Source organism: Anser anser (assembly GCF_964211835.1).
Source record: "Anser anser genome assembly, chromosome: 7".
Classification (NCBI taxonomy): domain Eukaryota; kingdom Metazoa; phylum Chordata; class Aves; order Anseriformes; family Anatidae; genus Anser; species Anser anser.
Window position 1 is genome coordinate 18,348,985 of NC_139727.1, and position 18,897 is coordinate 18,367,881.

Here is an 18,897-nt window from a genome sequence, read left to right on the forward strand (position 1 = left end):
ATAAGCCATAAAGTTCCTTCAGACAGGAAAGAAAGCTTGTAGGGCAGGCAGAGGAATAGAAAATGTGTGCGTGTGAGAGGCAGGCAGCGTCCACACCAATTTTATATTTAAAAAGCCTGATTCCAAACAATTGTCGTAACCACCTTAAGATCTTAATTAAAGTGCACGGAATTTCAGTTGCCTTTGGAATTTTGCCTCTGTGGTTCTGCACCTAGTGGCAGCCCTTTCTCTGCTCCCCTGGGTCCTGGGACGTGACTTGGCCATGCAGGGGAACGCTGGGCAGCTTTGCACAGAGGTCTGCAGAGGTGTGCTGCTGATCGCTGCAAGAAGTGACCGGCTCCTGTTCCTCTGTTCCTCGTGTTCAGTGGGAGGTGAGAAATGGGCTTACAACGCATGGGATGAATGGAATAAAACTTCAGACAGCACATTTGAAAAACTGAGAAAGAAATGCATAATGCGCCCACTTGGTGTAGTGATTCCTTGGGCCAGCAGTCAGGAGAGATGCTTTCTTTTTGGGGAAACAAATGCATGTTTTGAAGGGAGCACTAATAAATTTGCAACTGGTAAATTCCTAGGCTGAGGACATACTTTTTGTAGTACGTTCCCTTCCATCAAGACACTTCAACCAGGATGTCAGAAGGAAAAGTGCAAGGGAAAGAAATGGCACAATTAGCAGTTAATTTAAAGTAACTAAAGTGTATTAGGCCCAGTCAAATGAAGTATTTTATTTTTGTTCCTTGTTGTTTGTAATCTCTTAAGTATGAGTCATTTAAAAGCCAATCTGGCTTGGTACAGTGCGTGCTGTTTTATAGTGTTTTCTCCTTGCCAGCATGAGCGTTTCCTTGTTAATGTCTCGCATCTGTTCTTTGTAATTTAGTGATTATGTGCAGGCCTCTGTGTCCTCCTTGTTTGTTTAGAAAGGACAGTGGGAAGCTTCATTTACATGAGATTGAATCGATGTCTCTGATTTATTTAAGTTTGGGCACCCTGAACTGGTTCTTTGCCGGTCTGTGTAAGTGGATATTTTTAGCCGAAGATGAAAATGTGGACGCCTGGAGAAGATCAGTAATCTGCAGTTAGAATCAGCTGAAAGTTGTAGAATTGTTTGCAAACGTATGCTGAGATTTATATTGCTTTCTTATCAGTCATGCTCAGGCTCCTCGCAAGCATCTATGATGTGTTTCTGTTTTAGTGAGTGTTCAGAGAACAAGTTTTAATTCCGTGGGTATCTGCATTCACACAGGCACAGGATATTCATGCCCAAACAAGAACGGTTGCTGTTAAATAAAATCCCACTTATGGCTTGATACTGCTGGCCATTCAGACATTCATATGGAAGGTGGTAGCATCCTGTAATGTAGGTGATAGATTGCGTTTAACAATATGCAATATGAAACAGCAAATGGCCAGAGTCAATCATGTTCAGAGGTAAAAATAAATTATTTACCTATTTTTTAAATGCTTTAAAACCTTCTCTGACACTGAGGTGCTCAAGTACACGATAGGGCAAACACCATCAGGTAACTTAATAATTACGAATGGTTTGACTGGAGCATGTAATGAGCTTTTGGGCATTATAGAGGAAGGTTAGTTATTTATAGTAGAGTAGACCCAAGGAAAATAAATCAGGTTGTGGAGGCGATACTGTGCAATTAAAGTACTGCACAGGACTGGAATCTGATTCTCATCTCTGCAACAGCTAAACCTTGAGCAAATTAATTAGACCTTTGGGCTCAGTCTAGACTAGAATGTAGATGCTGGGCTCTGAGAGCCAGGTATCCTGAAAAGGGGGAACCTGCATAAATGCTCCCTGTCTATTGTTTATCACGTGCTTGTCTGCAAACACATTCACATATACGTTATCTTGTTGTTCCTGATTTGGGGGAAGATGTTCTGCCCAAGGGCTACTAGTGTGAGCAGGGAGTTACAGGCAAGGCTGGTTCAAGTTTGGAGAACATTTTGGGAGCAGAAGCCAGATACAGCAGTTGGCAGAGACCAAAAGGCAGGGCTTGGGCTTGTGGGAGTCGTAGAGCATCAGTGTGGAGCACTGCTGTGACCAAAGAGCCTCTGTCGGGGTCCTGCCGCCCCTGTCAAGTGGTGGAAATGGCCAGTGGAGTCACAGACCAGTTCTCAGTTAGTTCCATCTCCACTGGATGAGGGTTGAGGCTGAACAAGGAAAACTACCAGGCTGAAAGTGATCTTTTCATTTATTTATTTATTTATTTTTTTATGGTTCCTTTATACGTGTGAAGCACTGACGTGACATACTCACATACCATGTTGCTTACTCGGCGGTTGCCTCAGCCACAAAGAGTCCGAGGTGGAGGTTTTTTCTCTGCCACTCTTGGATACCACTTGATTTCTGTGCCTTGCCATCATTTATAGGATAAGGTTCTTCGCTTGAAAAGCAGGTACTGTATGGAGGTATGAGTGCTGACCAAGTATGCCATAAAACTTCCTGAGAAAATTCTTATAGCCACCAGCAAGCTCAGGTCGTTGGGTAGCCAGAGACACAGTTACGGAGGTTTTCTCCCCCTTTCTGGGACACCCCCCACATCCCTTTCTTCATTTTGAACCTTTCTCCGAGGCCTCTCCAGCTCTGATTGTGGGAGGGACAGTGAGCAGCAGGCTGGGATTCCACCCTTCCCATCTCCCTCTGGACTTTACAGACCTCTGCCCCCTCTCTGCTGAGGCATCACTCTCTCCTGCCTGAAAAGCCTGAGCCCGCCCTTCCTCGAACCTTTTATAAGCCTATGATATCTTTTTTGAGATTAGGGACATGAGAATTATGTCTGAGAAATGTGCACTGTATGTTTTATAGTGACAAATTAATTTTCTCTGTTTTGTATTCCTCTTCTAATTATTTCCATTTATATGTGACTGTCAAGGAGTCTGAGCCGATTTTGTCACAGAAGTAATAGTTGCAGCCCCACGTTATTACTCCTGCATGTTGATATTCAGCTCAGAGCCCATCGTTCTGTATGTAAAGCCAGGACCTTCACCCCCTAGGTACGTTACTTCTTTCTGGTGCGTTCCATCTATCACTTTGATTGCCCAGTCACTGAGACATGGAAGGTCCATCTGCAGATCTCTGCGGGTGGTCCTCATCTCTACTTGCCTTACATACCTTAGCATCGTATACAGAGTGTCACCTTCCTCTTTTCACAGCTTAATTAGGAACCTGGTGGACAGCACAGCTCCTGCCTCGTCTCTCTGCAATGCTCCGCTGTGAAAACGTGGACTGTTTACTCCAACTTTCTTTCTCCTGTCTTTTAGCCAATCATTTACACATGCAAAGAGACTTTATTTCCCCTAATATTTTCTCAGCTTCCATTAATGGAGGCGTTGCTGTCTTTTGTGGAGGGACTCGGATGGAGGCTTGCTGAAAACTGTCTCATGAGAATACAGGTTTTATATTAGTGATGTAAGATAAAGTTTTACTTTGTGATTATGTCTCTGTCTAAAATACTCATTACACTAGGCATATAATGGCTTTCAGTGTATTGTATTTTAAACTATAACATCTTGATTTCATCATGTTTCTACGTTTTATGATTACAATAAGGATCTTGTAAAATTACTTGCATCTGTACTGTACGTTTCCACTTATAGAGGGGCCATTGGTATCCTCCACTTAGGTACTGTAGTCTGTATGAAAGATTTAATTTTGTTTCCTATCCAAGTCATCACATTAGATATACAGTGCACATACTTCTTCTATTCATGATATTTAATATATTTTGTACCTAAAGTGACATTTAGATACAAAGAATAAATTTACTTGGCTATTTCTCCATATCCTATAAGAGCTACATCAAGAATCACATTTGAAGTACTGACATTTCCAGCAACAATAGCTGTATTGTAAACCCACTGGATATGTTGACAAAATCAAATTTTGTTAAGAAAATAGATATAAAAATTATTTGTAATAAAAGCGGGGAGGGGGACGGGCATTAACAAAGTACTGTCAATCCCACCCACTCAGATGTGATATGAAATCTGGCATTTCTCTGCTGAATTGATATTGTCATAGTTAATACTGGAGAACTGCCAGAAAATTATTTGAAATCTCTTTTTGAATCTGAAATGTGGAGGCACCAGGCAGAGGATTCCCTGAAGACAGGGAGCAGGAAAGCTGTCTGCAGAGCAAACAGAGAAATCATCATTCTTAGCACTAGCATATTTTTAGATTTGCTCAACCTGGTGAACAGACTCAGAATATATCAATTAATTGTGCAGTCAGAACTGTTGAGAAACTGTGTGTTTATACCCATGATTAAGAGCTATTTCAATAATCATTATTTTGATTATTGTTTTTCAGTAAAACTCAAATATCATGTCAGAGGTAAAATTTTTTTTTTTTTTTTTTTTTAGCCAGTTGACTTTGAAGTATCCATGATCTGACTAAACAAAAGTATTAACAAAAATACATATGATAAATGTGGTACTTAGAGAATTAGAAATGCTCAGTTCTTTAAACAGCTCACCCCTCTGTTGTTGCTCTGAGTAAGAAGCGTGGAAGTCAGAGCTGCCACTGAAGGAGAACAACCTCATAAAGAACCATAGCATCCTCACTTTTCCCTGCCTGGCATCTGTGGTACCTCTGCTCGGTTTACCAGTTCAGCTGAGCAATGGGAGGTTGCATGGGACCAGTTTATCCCTTGGAATAACCACAGGAAGCTATTTCTTAATCTTCAGTGTTTTCTGTACTTGTTAGCACTGACAGCGAGACTTGGAGCCTTCAAAGTTTGCTCACAAGTCCTTGATATGTAAGTGGTGTAGAGGTAAATGGCACGTGTGTGCGTGTTCGTTCTCTCAGGGAATTCCAATATTTATTTTTGTTTCACTGCAGCTTGGAGGAAAACTTTCAGTGCTGCAGGATGTTATAGACAACATTATGCATTATTTTGGCTTGGAAGAGATGCAGTATTTTGGGTTTTGCATTCTTTTCAACTCAGATTTCTTTAATCTTTGCTCAAGGTTAAACTGTTTTCTGAACTATATTCGGAGTATAAAGCATAGTGATAATGTTAAAGTTCTATTTCAAGTAGAATATGGTAAAAACTGGGGAGTTTGACTTCTGGATTTCCACCAAAACTTTACCTGATGTAACTTTGGTGTTTTGTATTATACCTGAAACACAAATCCATCAGGCAATACATGTAACAAGGAAACAAGAGAGAAGGCTGAATGTACTTATGGTACATTTCATGGTGTCCTTGAAAACTTAATTTGCGCTTGTCGTGATGTTTTTCAGAAGGTCAGGTCACATAACTAACAATTGTACAAATGTATAAAAGCCATCCTGTGTCTCTAATCGTGCTTTTTGCTAAACTTTGGTTTGCTGCTGTTTGCAGGGCAGAAAACGTGGGGCTTGTGAGGCGTGATTTGCAGAAAGCTTTTGCATTGGGTGGCACAAAGGGAAGAGCACTGGTTGTGCTGCTTGGTGGAGGTTTGTGGCAGCACTACTCTTGATGCGAGTTCAGCTGTAAAATGGATGTAGTCACGGTCAATTTTCCTCATTAGGGTATCAAAGCTTATTCTGCAAGGCATTTCAGTGTTCTTCAAATAAATCTTAGAATGTAAAACATGATGCACGGTTGAATTAGATTAAAACAGGAGTGTGTATTTCAGTTGTAGTCTGTGTTGAAAAATGGCTAGTCCTGAAAGTATTTTGCTCCTGCTTTAAATATCTTACTACGCTGACAGTTGTTTTTGGTCCAGAGCAAAACCTCTTTCCTTAGGCATTTAAAGACCATGAAGACCTAGATCATGGAACAGAAGATATGGGCATTATTTGTTCTATCTGGAGGATATGTCTGTGGCATAGACCACTTGAGCAGACATGGGAGCATTTAACTTTTTTATAAGCATTCCCATTGCACCCAGAGGAACAGCATGAGGACTGCAGATCCCGAAGACAGTGGACTGTAGAAAGTTCTGTGTAATGACTTCTAAATGCATCAGCTCATGGGATTATTATTGTCTGATTTAATACCTCCATCAAGGCAACATAAAACCACAATATTTTTTCAGTACTGCTACAGATCTGTAGATGTATGTATTTCAGTACAGCACACAGTGATGTATGCCTTAGTGGCACAGGGAGAGATTGACAATAAGGACTGGAATTAAGTGGCAGCCTACCACTTATTTGCATCCTTATTTCAAGCCAAACGGTCAGACTGATGCGACAGAGCTCTGTCAATGTCATGCTGATGTCTGCTGTGCTATTTTCTCTGTCCCTCTGGTTTGCCTTTGTAGTGTTTGTGTTTTGTCTTATGATATCTTTTGGGTTTGCAATTAAGAAAATAATTACTTTCAAGGGATATCTTTAAAAGCTTACAGTATAGGCCAGGCTTTCCAGGCTGTGTGAGGGCCAGAATTTAAACCCTTGCATCACATACATAGCTTCAAAGGTTATACAATGTGCTTTGAGGAACGCTCAGAACAATTTATTTTCACAAGAGTTTGGAAGTTATGTTATGAAGACTACTTTCACATGTAACAGGCCTCAGAACAGTATTCTGCCTGGAGAGAAAGTGGAAGAAATAGCATAATGGATCTGCTCAGTCTCTGCTGTTGCTGGCTGCTGCTTTCCGTGTTCTCCCTTTCTGGAACCCCCCAGTCCAGCAGCATTATTGTCTTGGCAATTATTGATTAGATTGTTCCAGAGTATACTAGTCCTCTCTGACTATGTGAGCTATATTGATTAAAAAATATAAATCTTTGGTGAATTGCAAAAACATTGCTGTAGTTGCACTGAATGCTACTGTGAGTCAGATATTAATCAAATATATTCTTTTTATATTCTTTGGGGACTTAAATGGCAGTGGCGCAACGCTGAAGAAGAAACCTGTGTCATGGTGGGGAGAAATTGGAAGCTGTAGTTGGTATAAATGGACCGCGTTAGGTAAGAAATCAAGTATGCAGATTTGGCTCACCTCTAAAGGAAAATAGATCATTTGGCGTTTTTCTGTTAATGAAGAATTCTTCATTAAAAAGAAAAAAGACTTGGCGTGAAGGAGATGTATTAGTAACAAGATGCAAGTAGCTTTCTGGGAGGGTTTCCTGCCAGAACATACACTTGAGGTGGAGAACGAATGGGAGACAGAAGAAATGAGCCAGAAAATTCTGCTCCTTGGGAATGTTACTTCTTGCGTAGCTGTTATTCTTTTGGGGGATTTGGATGCCGTCCCCCAGGTTCTCTTTTCGATCCTGTGCTCCTCTCTATATAACTTTGCTCCATTGTTACAGGCTGCCCCGAGGAGCTGGGGGTGCCCCATCCCTGGCAGTATCCAAGGCCAGGCTGGATGGGGCTGAGGGCAGCCTGGGCTGGGGGCAGGGGACCCTGCCAGTGCCACGGGGCTTTAATGGGATGAATTGTCTCTACCAGGATAAGGTTGTTCCTTGTACTGTATATTCATGTATCTTTTACATAATAATTGCTCATATTAGAATACTTCTTCCCACAGGAAACATTCTCATTAAAGTACCTCACTTCATCTAAGAGTGATAACTTTTAATTTTTGAACTACATTTTATTTTGTACGCTTTAAGTTAGGTGCTGGGAAACATGCTGTTTGAAGGCCTTGGCAACTCCTATCCTTAAATTTTTGAGTTTTAGTTTGTTTTCGGATGATTTTTGAGATATGTAGCAGTGGTGTAATGTGAGCACTAGCTAAAAGTTACTTTAAAATGGTGCAGAAGAAAAAATGGATTGGAGGGGGAGATTTGGTGGGTGAATATAGGGAAGATGAAAAAAATGTCAAGCAAAAGCTTCAGTGCTGCAGTCTCTCCTCTCTCATACACATGCATACACGCTTGCTGGGAAAACAGAAGGAAATTTTGTCTGCCTATTAATATAAGTAGCAAACGTGTGCAGAACCCAGTGCGCATTGAAAAAGTCGCTTGCTTTCTCATCTTTGCTGAATTAAAGGAGACTTTCAAGTCCTTTTTCTCAGGGAGAATTACTGGAAAGTCTATTTCTCCTAATTGTTTCCCTGCTTGTTTTTCTTCTTACAGGCCAATTTAATAAGGCAGTTTGGTAGACCTGGGATTTGAGAATCATAATTGACTTGATTTTATTCTTCATTTCTATAATGGCTTTCCCTCTCTAATACTCCTTTTCTCCCCAGTCCTTGACATATTTTTAAGAGTTCGTGTTCACCTTGAACTATTTTATTAATGTTAGCACACGAGCAGTGGAAGATTGCCGGTGAGGTGTAGGAACTGTGGGCTAAGTGGCGCTCGTCTGGGGGAAAGGGCCTGTGCAATTTGTGGTGGCTTTCCTTTTTCATAGCACTGATAACAGGAAGAGGAATTGGTGAATTTCTTCTTGCTGGGAAGTGAGTCTTGGAGAGGCAGCTTTTTGGGGAGAGCATCTTTCTCTTTGAGTCGTAAAACGCTTGACACGGAGGTGATACATGCCTGTATATGTACGCACATATTCTGTACAAAGAATTAAAAAAAACAACACGTGTATCAAAGAATTTTTTAAAGTTAGGGATTCAAATACTCAGAAGTTAGAAATTGCTGGATGTACCATTATTTATTTATTTTTTTTCAAAGAGTATTTACTCATTTCTGTGACAAAGAAGTAAAGTCATATTCCTGAGTGTCAACTGAAGGTTTATAGCAGTTTTAGCACATTTGTGATGTAAAACATCTTGGAAGTTGAATACTTGTTTAAGGGAAATATCCTGTGTTGTTAAAGAAGCTCTACTGCTCTGCCCTGCGCCTCTACCAGCAAAACTCCTTGTAGTTTGCGTTCCTAAGGCATGTAATGATGTTTCAGTCACAGAATTGTGTAGATCTCTTTTTCTCTCTCTGTTTAGACCAAGGCTTTTTCTCATTTATCTATGAAAAGAGTGTTGCAAATCGATTTGTTTTTCATTAAGAAAAAATGACTGTAAGAAAAAAATAAGTACATATATATATTGGTGTAATTCCTCCCCAGCCTCTCTCCCTGTTCGTACAGCAGCTCTCTGTTGCTCAGCTCGAGGCTGCCGTGTCCACTGCATGGTGCAGCTCTGAAATTTTCCAGTTGTGTTTTCTGTATTTTGATGTATGCTGTTGGACATCTGTTTAATATCAGTTGGGGTTTATTGAAGAAACACAGGGTTTTAAGCTGTAATTACTGTGTGCTTTTTTTTGTTCACATCTGAAAAACAGTGTGCTGAGCAGAACTTTAATTCTAGAAAGAAATGTGAGCAGTTTTGTAGCAGGCAGTGTGAAATGTTTAGAAGCAGAGGAGATTTGTTTCAGGTTGTGGGGGCAGGGAAGACAACCAAGTCCTTTATTTGAGCCTTTGAGTATTGATCGTTTTACAAGGCACGTCCCTTGGTATCATTCAGGCTAACAAGTTCTGCGCTCTGTATCCGGCTTACCCTCTGCGATTGCTTATCTGGTATCAGATCCTGCTTTCTCTTCTGTTTTTTCTTTTTTTTTCCCTTTTCTTTTCTGAAGGTTTTCATGCTTGTGTAACAGTTTTTCAGAAGTGACCTGTATTCACAGGGTGTGTTATTTCTTCATTAGCACCTCCAAACTGCTGTGCTTGATCATTGCAGCTTTGTGTGTTTTATTCTCACTCTGGCATCACGATCAAGATCTATGAAGCTGATCACCCTGTGCTGGGTCTGCGTGCCCTGGTTTATTTTGACTTTCTCTTTCACAGAGCTGATGCATTGGCTTCTCAGCAGCTTCGGTGCTACAAGTGACGTGAATACTGTGGAGACAGAGTAGAAGCGAGCAGCTCTGGATAACATCTTGGGTTCCTTTGCACGTACATAGAATAAAGTGCAGCTAGCAAGGCAGAAGACAGGAAGTTACAGAAGAAAAAGATTGCTCAGAAAAGCAGAAAGGATGTAGTACGTTAAGCTGGAGGTTTTTAAGAGACTGTATCCATCCAGGATCGAAAGGTAAGCTTTCCTGCGTTCTTTGATCTATTTTTTTAACTGTTACAGATTCTCAGGGAAGACACTTTTTTAAAAGATTGATTATTTGTCTTTAATATCTATCTTTACAAAAGTTGTCAGGAGAAGCACTCACGCTAATTGGCTGTAGTTTGACCAGTTCGCTTAGAATTTGATTTTAGGGCCATCCCAGTGATTGGATGTCTTTGGACTAAAAATGTCCATGGAGATGACTCTTACCTGACACTACAGTGACAGGAACCGAAGAAGTGTGTAGACTGAACAAAATGCTGGAAAATAGAAGGCAGACTTGAGTAACATAGAAAGGAGCATAGCAGGATCCATGGTAGGAGGCTGAAATCAAACACAGAATAGAAACAAGGAGTAAAAATTTTTGATTTTAAATATTTTTGAAAAAATTATGATTTAAATTTTGGTGAATAAAATCATAGTACTCCTGGTAATCAGAGGTGAGAAAAGATCTATTAAGGAAATGATTCAGACAGAAACAAAGAGTGTGTGGATTGTCATATGTGCATTAGGGTGTTCTCTGTTGTGTTTTAAATGGGGAAATACCTGGTGGTGGAGAGCACAGCCTGCTGAAGGGGAGAGAGAAAAGGGCAGAGAAGCATACCAGATAAAAACAAAGTGTTAGGAATGGTACCATTCAGAAATCTGAACCTATTTCTGTGTTTCACTGGTAAAATAAACTTGTTCTGGAACCACTGAGAAAAGGTAGGTGTTTCATGTTTAAGGATGAAGTAATTTTCTGAATGTGACATCTAAATACGTGCTTGTAAGGTGGCTGCCTGAAAGGCTGCTAATGCTGCTCTGTGGGGAATGTGTGTTATTGAATGTTATACGAGATTTACAGTTTGTGTTCTTGATAATCTCATTAGTACATCCTGAGCTTTATTTGTGGTATGGTCAAAAACTTGATGTAATTAATTCCAGTGCACAAGATCGCTATATTCATATCTATTTCCCTTGCTGATCAATGTGCTTAATTAACTTCAATGCTTTTGATTCTGTCTGGGATATATAAATATATCTGAGGTTGACAGGTTTTTTTTAGAAACAATTGATAACATGAAGGCAGACTCTTTTTTAATGAAAAGTAATCTTTTAGCACACTCACAAGTATTATTCCAAGTTTTGTCCAATGAACATGTTCAGTCTTGCTTATAGGCAAGAGAAACACTGTGCATATTTTATGATTGTACTTTGTGCTTTCAGTTACAAAGGGTAGTAAAACAACATGTTAGTGGAAAACCGTGACTGATTTGTGGCAGGTGTAGAGCAGCAACACTTCAGCATCATGAATTAGTGAGAGCTTGTATATAAAATTTAACAAGTTGATCCGGTTGTCTGCCAGGTTCACATTCTAGGTATTACTTGGGCAATAAATTCCTTTACTTTTTGGATGAAACACAATTAATATTTTCCATTTAAGATAATTCTGCAAAGACTGTCTAGAATAAATCTAAATTATAATCTCTTGGGCAAAATTTCAAACCTCACAGAATTCTGAGAAGGTATTAAGGTTTTTTTTTAATTCCATTTTTCCTATTATAAGTTGAAATTTATAATTTCCTTTTATAAGTTGAAATTTAAGGCAGAACATTCAGAAATGGCAAACTTATATATATGTATATATATATATATAAAAGTTAGCCATTTCTGAATATATATACATATATATATATGTTTTGTTAGACATTAAGTATCAACAATTTCTAAAATATGAACCATCTCAGTCAATTTAACAGGTTGTTCTGTATTCTTTTACAAAGAGGCGGCCATTCTCACAAGCTTCTGTAAAAAACAAACAACAAACAAAACACAACAACAAGAACTTTATCAGAATTATTTTGTCACCAGTTGCTCAGTTTGGTATTCTGCTGTCTTAATTTGTAGATAATAAATAGCAGATCTGTTCAGGCAATCAAAACCAGGGAGTCAAGGGAGAGTGCTCGAGTCTTCAGAAGTGTGTTTTAGGAGCTGGGACTCAACTTCCCAGAATTTGCATTTGTAGGCAGCATGTCCATAACTGATACCACTCTGAATGCTTTATTGAGAGAGGAGGTCTTAGTCCATAGCTGGCAACTGAGAGCAAAGAGATAAGATTACAGAAATCATGTCTTAGCAGTTGTATCTTCCTCTATAAATTACGTTTTTTTTTTTTTTTTTTTTTTTCAGGTCCTTTCTGTCGTTATTATGTGGGTGTTCGAAGGGTGGTGACCCCCTTTACGTTCTGTATTTTTTTTAGTCAAAAATACTTTATCAATCTTTTGCTCTTACCATTTAAAATTAACTTCTTGTTCTAGCTATGAAAAAAAAAAAAAAGGAAAAAAGCCTGATTTGTCATTTGTCACCCCATGTCACCCCAACTTCCTACCCAGCTATGCAGGAGATTTTCTGTGAATTTTAACTCATTTCAGCCAGTTGTATTTTCAGTCAGAAAAAAACTTTTTTATTGTGCCATGCTTAACCTTATTGTTTTCAAATTCCAGATGGATCGCAGTGTTGCATTATCTGTAGTTAGTACTTGTGCTGCAAGGGAGGTTTCTAGGTGGAATTATACGCAGCAAATTCCATTTTCACCCTTCTCATAACTTGAAGTTCTTTCACCTGCTCTTTATGTTTGCGTTTATATTGTAGTTCAACAACAGTTTCAAGTTAGCATCTGTCATGGATAAATGAAGCTCGTGTTTCATTGGTGGGAAAACTTGGTGCTGACTTGGTGCATTACAGGCCTGTCATTTCTAGAGTGACTTGGATAAATTGTCATTGTAGTGATGGCAGAAATACTGAAACTCAAATGTAACAAAATGTTTGACCTATGGTTGCTTTTTTTTTGATTTTATACCTCCGTTGTGTTAGTGGATACTGAGAGCTCTCTTGCTCTCTTCCTGGCTCTAATTGCAAGCTACAGTTGGCAAATATTTCCTGTTACTGTATTTATAGATAAAGACGACAGTGTGGAGCAGGCTCCAGCTGGACGCTCAAGTGTCTGGCTTTGTCCTCAGGTAACACTTCCACAAGATGTGTGCTCCAAGAAGTGCCTCTCCTGTCCACCACAGTCTGGCTCAGCTGTGGGGTGGGTAGCAAAGTGGATAGTTGTGTGGTTATGTTGTTTAATGTTACTTTCATTATTTTTCATTAGTTTCCACTTAGTTAAACTTTCCATTAGTTTTTAAGCTCAGGTGCACTCTACCAAATGTAATAAATGTACTCCAAAACTCACTCTCTTGTTCCTCCATCCCCCAAACTAAAGCCACTGCTTACACTCGGAGGCAGAAACTGCAGCAGAATTAGGCTTTTCCTGCTTATCAGGCATGGAATGATATCACAGCTGGAGATGGCTGCCCAATGAATTGCAACCTCTAATTAAAAATAATAAATAAAAATCTAGGCTTGAAGTATGTAGCTTAATCTCTAATTCTGTTGTGTTATAAAAACCTGTATTGGAGAAAGCATCCCCAGAATTATAGCGATAAGTGTGTTTAGAGCTGCATCTCCTGGCATATAGATCACATCCATCACATCATTTTTTAAATCTTCCCTCTCCAAAGCTGGCAACCACTTTAAATTTACTTACAGATTTCCTGGAAACTTCTTATTTCTTAGCAGCGGCACCTATGCTGACGTCCGCAGGCTTGATTTGAATCTATAAATGTAATGAGTATTAAGATTAATTCTGCCAGCACTCCAGAAGCTTTTGGCAGTTACATTAAACTTTCAAATTTCATATAAATGTCTCAAGCAAATTTATTTAGTGGATCCTATTTATTGCTCCCTTAGATAATATAAGAATATAATAAAAATCTGCTTCAGAAAAAGGGAGGGGTGGTGAAAGAGCTGGTGACCAGAGCCACTCAACCCAAAATTATATGATTAGCTAAACACTGCCAGGTGTGGATTGATTATAATTTGCTTCATTGAGAAAGGGAACATTCATTTAATGAAGTCACGTTAGGGGAGGGAAAGTATATTTTGGTCATTTTGTGTATGGAAAAAAAGGCGTTACCTTTTCTCTAAGGAAGCTTGCTGTATGGCACATTTAAAAAAAAATGTAGTAAGGTATAACCAGATAAGACAGCATTATAAAAACAGATAGAGACTTCATCTTTCAGCTATTTGAAAGATTGTTTTGTGTTGCAGACAGCTGAAAATTAGCAACTGTTACCCAGTCTGAAACAGCCAGTGTTGGTAGAGTCTCAGCAACTCAGTCTTTATGGTGGTAATTTTTAAGTCCACTGTTTTTTCATGAGTTGTACTGTGAAAGGTGAGAAAAGTAGGTCTTTCTGAGGTGATATACATACATACATATATATATATATGTATACGTGCATCCATGCTCACAAGTGTACACGTGGATGAGTTGTTTTGACGATATGGTCCTTTTGCATATGTAAAATTAATGGGCAGCAGGAAACGTTACATCCTGCTTTTATTTAAGCAGATGTAATGTTTAAATAATGGATTTAGCATGTTATTCTGCATGAAAAGAGATTAGATGCTGATTGCTGTGAAGTTTCCAGTCTCCTGTATGATATCTAAAATATCAAAACCAAATGTTTGTTCTGTTGTCTTGGAATAAGGCTCTTTCTGGAGGAGAGACAATGATTTACACATTTTTATCAACAGAAGAAATGTTGCATTTAGCACAAGAAAACTGTTACGGAAAGAGGCTGACTGTATTAACTGATGGTAATCGTGCGCGCTGTGACCTGGCCTGCCATGAAGGGATTTCCTTGTTTTCCTTTGAATGGCACTTCTTATCCTGCGAGGCATGAAAGTTAAAACGTAGAACTGAAAACAGCTCAAGAGGTTTGGTAATCAAAAAGTTGGATTGTGATGGAATATGCAATGACAAAACTGCCTGTGTAGTGTTGGTTTATAACCACTGTTCAATAAACCGGGTAGTCCAAGTATATTTTTCGACTTGAAAGTAATCTGAGGTTCAGTGTTTATTGCCTGTCAATTTATGTTGGTGTAATCACACACACTTACATGCATGTGCTGTCTGTGTACATAGATACATATATGATACAATCACAGGGTCACAGCACAGTTTGGGTTGGAAGGGCCCTTAAAGCTCCCCCAGCCCCATCCAGCCTGGCTTTGGGCACTGCCAGGGATGGGGCACCCACAGCTCCTTGGGGCAGCCTGGGACAGGGCCTCACCGCCCTCAGAGGGAAGAATTTCTTCCTAATGTCTAATCTAACCCTCCCCTCCTTTAGTTTAAAGCCATTCCCCCTTTTCCTGTCCCTACACCCTCTGACAAAGAGTCCCTCCCCAGCTGTCCTGCAGCCCCCTTTAGGCACTGGCAGGAAGGGGAGGGCAACCTGATGGCCCTTGATTTTGTTTGCTTAGTTTTGGCTTATTTCAAGGCAGAGAAGTTTTTGTGGAAGTCAATATATCATGAAGATTTATAAGTCTTTCTGAAGTTGCCCAAACAGATTAGAAAACATTTCTTCTTGGTCCCTTATGGCCTGTAAAAGGCAAACAGATGTAGTAGCGTACACCTTTTGCAGACACTACAGGTCATCCATAGTGGTGTGTTTTTTTCTAATTCAAAGTCAGTAGGTGTTAAGTGATAAAAATTAGGTTAAAAAAAATCCCTCAAAAGCAACGTACCCTAAGCTTATGGAGTGACATGTTTTGTAATTTGTGAAACATTTTACATGTAAGCTTTGAACTGTATGTGATGGCTCTCAGAAGTAATCAAAGCGTTCTGCGAGGATATCCATTAGCGAACTTCCTGAGAAAATGAGTAACTCGCTTCTGCGCTGATTTAGGGTAAAATGTACAAAAAATCTTGCTTCGGAAGACTTTCAGAGACTAAACACAATATTTTAATGTTGTAGAGCACAGTCATACAGCTTTACCAGGTGTCGTTTAGTGTATTTGTCCCTGTGAGGACTACTGGCTGTGTGGATCCTCTTGTTTGAGATGGCTGATGGGCAGCGGGTGGTGGTAGTTGTTGAGAAGGGTCTTGTGTATCAAGACCCTTTGGCCAAAATCCTCACCAGTGTGTTTTAAAGAAACTAGGCAGCTGGAACTTCAAAGGGGAAATCCTTGTGCAGACAAATAATTGATTAGTTACAAGGACAAGGATTGAGAGTATACGGTCAGTTCTTGGAGATGAAGGAATTCACCACTGGCATACCACCAGGATCTCTGATGTTCATTATAGGAACATTAAATGACCTAGAAAAAACATTTGCGTATGGGATCAGAAAATTTACTGATGCTAGTGAGTTGTTTAGGGGGTACTAAAGATACGAGCTGGCAAGGAGGAGCTGGAGAAGACCTTATGAAAGTGACTGTCATTGAAATGACAGATTAAATTGTATAAATAAATGGAAAGGATGTCCATGGGGAGAAAAATAATTCTGCCTTCATCTCTGAATTGATTGTTACCATTTGGGAACAAGAGTTTGAAGTTACAGTGGATAGTTCCATAAAAAATATCCAGTCAGTATTTATCAGCAGCGAAACATCAACTTAAATGTTAGGAATTATTCAAGGGGAGTTGAGAGCAGGACAGAGCATCGCTGCCAGTTGATATACCGATGTCACCCTTTCATTGAATGCTGTGTGCCATGCTTGTCCGCTGTCGTGCAGTGTGTGTGGGTGGAAACAGCCCGGAGAACGGCAATAAGCCAACCAGAAGTGTGCAAGATCTTTTGTCTGAGAGATGTGTCATCAGGGTGGGACACTTTGGGCTGGGAAACACAACGGTGATTTGCTGGTAATGTGTTAAAAGTCAATCAATAAATTTTACAAGCTTCATGAGGAGGGTTGGTAGGGATCAGTTACTGATGGCTGCTTAGAGATTAAGAACTGGGTGACCTCAGGTGAAGCTTGCAGGAGACGGGGCTCAATGCAAACAGGAGAGGTGGATCTTCACCCCACTGGAGTTTTGGGGATACTGTGGGTGCTGGAAGTTCACACAGACTGAAGGAACAAGTAGGGGTGGTTTTGAGCAGAAACCCATTCGAAGTTGGTGAGTAACTGAGTGGAAAATAGCTTGAGGCATGCCTGATGAGGAAATGGTTGAACACAGAGAAATCTTCAAGGGGATTTTCTTTGTTGGTGTTCCTCTCCCCTGGCTTGTGCTTTCCACAAGACCAGAGGTGAGGTACTGGCCCAGCTCTTCACACGGGTCCAGCACGGCCCTTTTCATTTTTGGTATTATGCTGGCTATTGCCGTAGGATCTGCCTGAGTAGCAGGAGGGCAAACATTTCTTGAAGCCCGTTAGGAATCTCAGCAGGAAGTACATGTGTATGTTTTTTTAAATAAATTCCTTAAAAGATGGATTGGCATGTAATATTTTTTTGGTGTGACAGCTTAAATAGGGTGAGCTGTGATTCAAGATCCATGGATGAAGGCTTAAGATACAATTATCTTTTCTACCTATTTTGCAGTTTATTAAAAAAAAAGTTTTGATTGATGTGGATTCTTACCTCTGTGCATATTCACTATAGCCATATGTCTGAAGAAGAGTACTTGCTGCCTTCCTTGTGTTTATCCTAAATGTCAGGCTGGTGTTTGCAGTTTGACATATACCTGAAGGTAATCTGAAGCTTACAGAGGTAGATTGATTCTCCTGAACAACAGGGAAGTCGCTCCCATTTAGAAAATGTCATTTATCTCATTTAGACTTGTAGAATCAGGATTATGCTCTGTTGTTTGACATTAAAAAAACCAACCAAACAAAAAAAACCCATACAACACAAAACTACCACCACCACCAACCCCAAAAACCAGGATTGCTTACTCCTTAGAGGTTAAACTTCTGCATTGCTGGATGAATTAATCTTGTTGATAACTTCATACCACATTACTGATATGACATTGTGGTTAAGTGAAACAATAAACCCTTCACTGGTGTTAGTGTCAGCTGTTTGCAAATTGCCTTTTGGGTGGTGGTGTTTGGAAGTGCTGTGTGTTGGAGGAAACAAACCCTTCATTCTCTGCTCTGCTCCCTTCTGTGAACTGAGCAGTCTGTTCTTTGAGAGTTTTGGCAGGGGGCTGGCTGGCCACATACACTGCCCACAAATGTAGAAAGGACAGGTTTGCATGGCAAAGTTTCCGGAGAGAAAACATCCCTTATTACAGGCATTTTTAGATGTTGCCATCCATGATTTTTGCTGCTAGGTAGGTTGCTAAATCTTGTCTTTCCAGCCCTTTTCTTACAGAAACTTTTTTTAGTATAGAAAACATTTTTTTTTTCCAATGGAAAATGTTGAGAAGGCATTTCAAATCTATTTGGTAAATTGATTTATTGTAAATTGATCATTTTTTTTGTAAATTGATTGAAACGACCTGCATCAGATTGTTTTTCCAACTCATCCCAGAAATTGTGAATTCTGTACATTGTTGCAGGTGCTGAGAATCTGAATCTTTTTCTAGGGGCTTATATCAAGGACTGTGTTCCCTTCAAGCTGCTGGGTGCATGGTGCCTAGGAGGAAGGGTGCCAAGCCGTGGTTACGGCTGCCACGGAGGGCACCGCATCCATGGAGGGATGCGCGGCACAGCGAGGCTTCATGCAGGTGCACTGGGAAGGTTTTTGCTTTTTCTTAACCTTCAAATTCTGTGGTGCTGATGGGCCTAAGTATCATCTCGTCAGAAGTTTTTGAGCCGTTCATTATATTTAGAAGGAAGCGGATGCGTTTCAAATTGGTTTAGTTTCAGAGCCAGACTTTCCTTCCCAGCCTGAGGGGTGGGAAGCCTCACAGTAAATGTTTCGGGGCAATTTGGGATGAAATCTTTGTGCCAGGGCATACTCTTGGCCCAGTTTAGCATTGGCACACCCGTATCACCACTTTCGTTTCCTTAAGGAAATAAAAGGAATAGAAAACATTTAAAATATACTTAATTCTGTAAATAAGGAAATTTAACTGTATACCTCAGAGCTCTCGTAGTGTACCAGAAAGATGGTTCAATGCCTGCTTAAGGTGGGACAT

The 18,897-nt window shown here is 39.9% G+C and overlaps 1 protein-coding gene across 2 annotated transcripts in view; it reads left to right on the plus strand.

Annotated features, from left to right (window-relative positions):
* LOC310902572 (uncharacterized protein) overlaps nucleotides 1-18,897 on the plus strand; it is an 881,556-nt gene that overhangs the window by 788,537 nt on the left and 74,122 nt on the right. For both annotated transcript variants that reach the window (XM_083844332.1, XM_083844331.1), the window contains one exon: nucleotides 9,680-9,923. Coding sequence is in view for 1 of the 2 variants with exons in the window: in XM_083844331.1 (XP_083700457.1) it covers nucleotides 9,680-9,722 (43 nt within the window). In the remaining variant the exon portion in view is untranslated. The remainder of the gene's footprint in view (nucleotides 1-9,679; nucleotides 9,924-18,897) is intronic.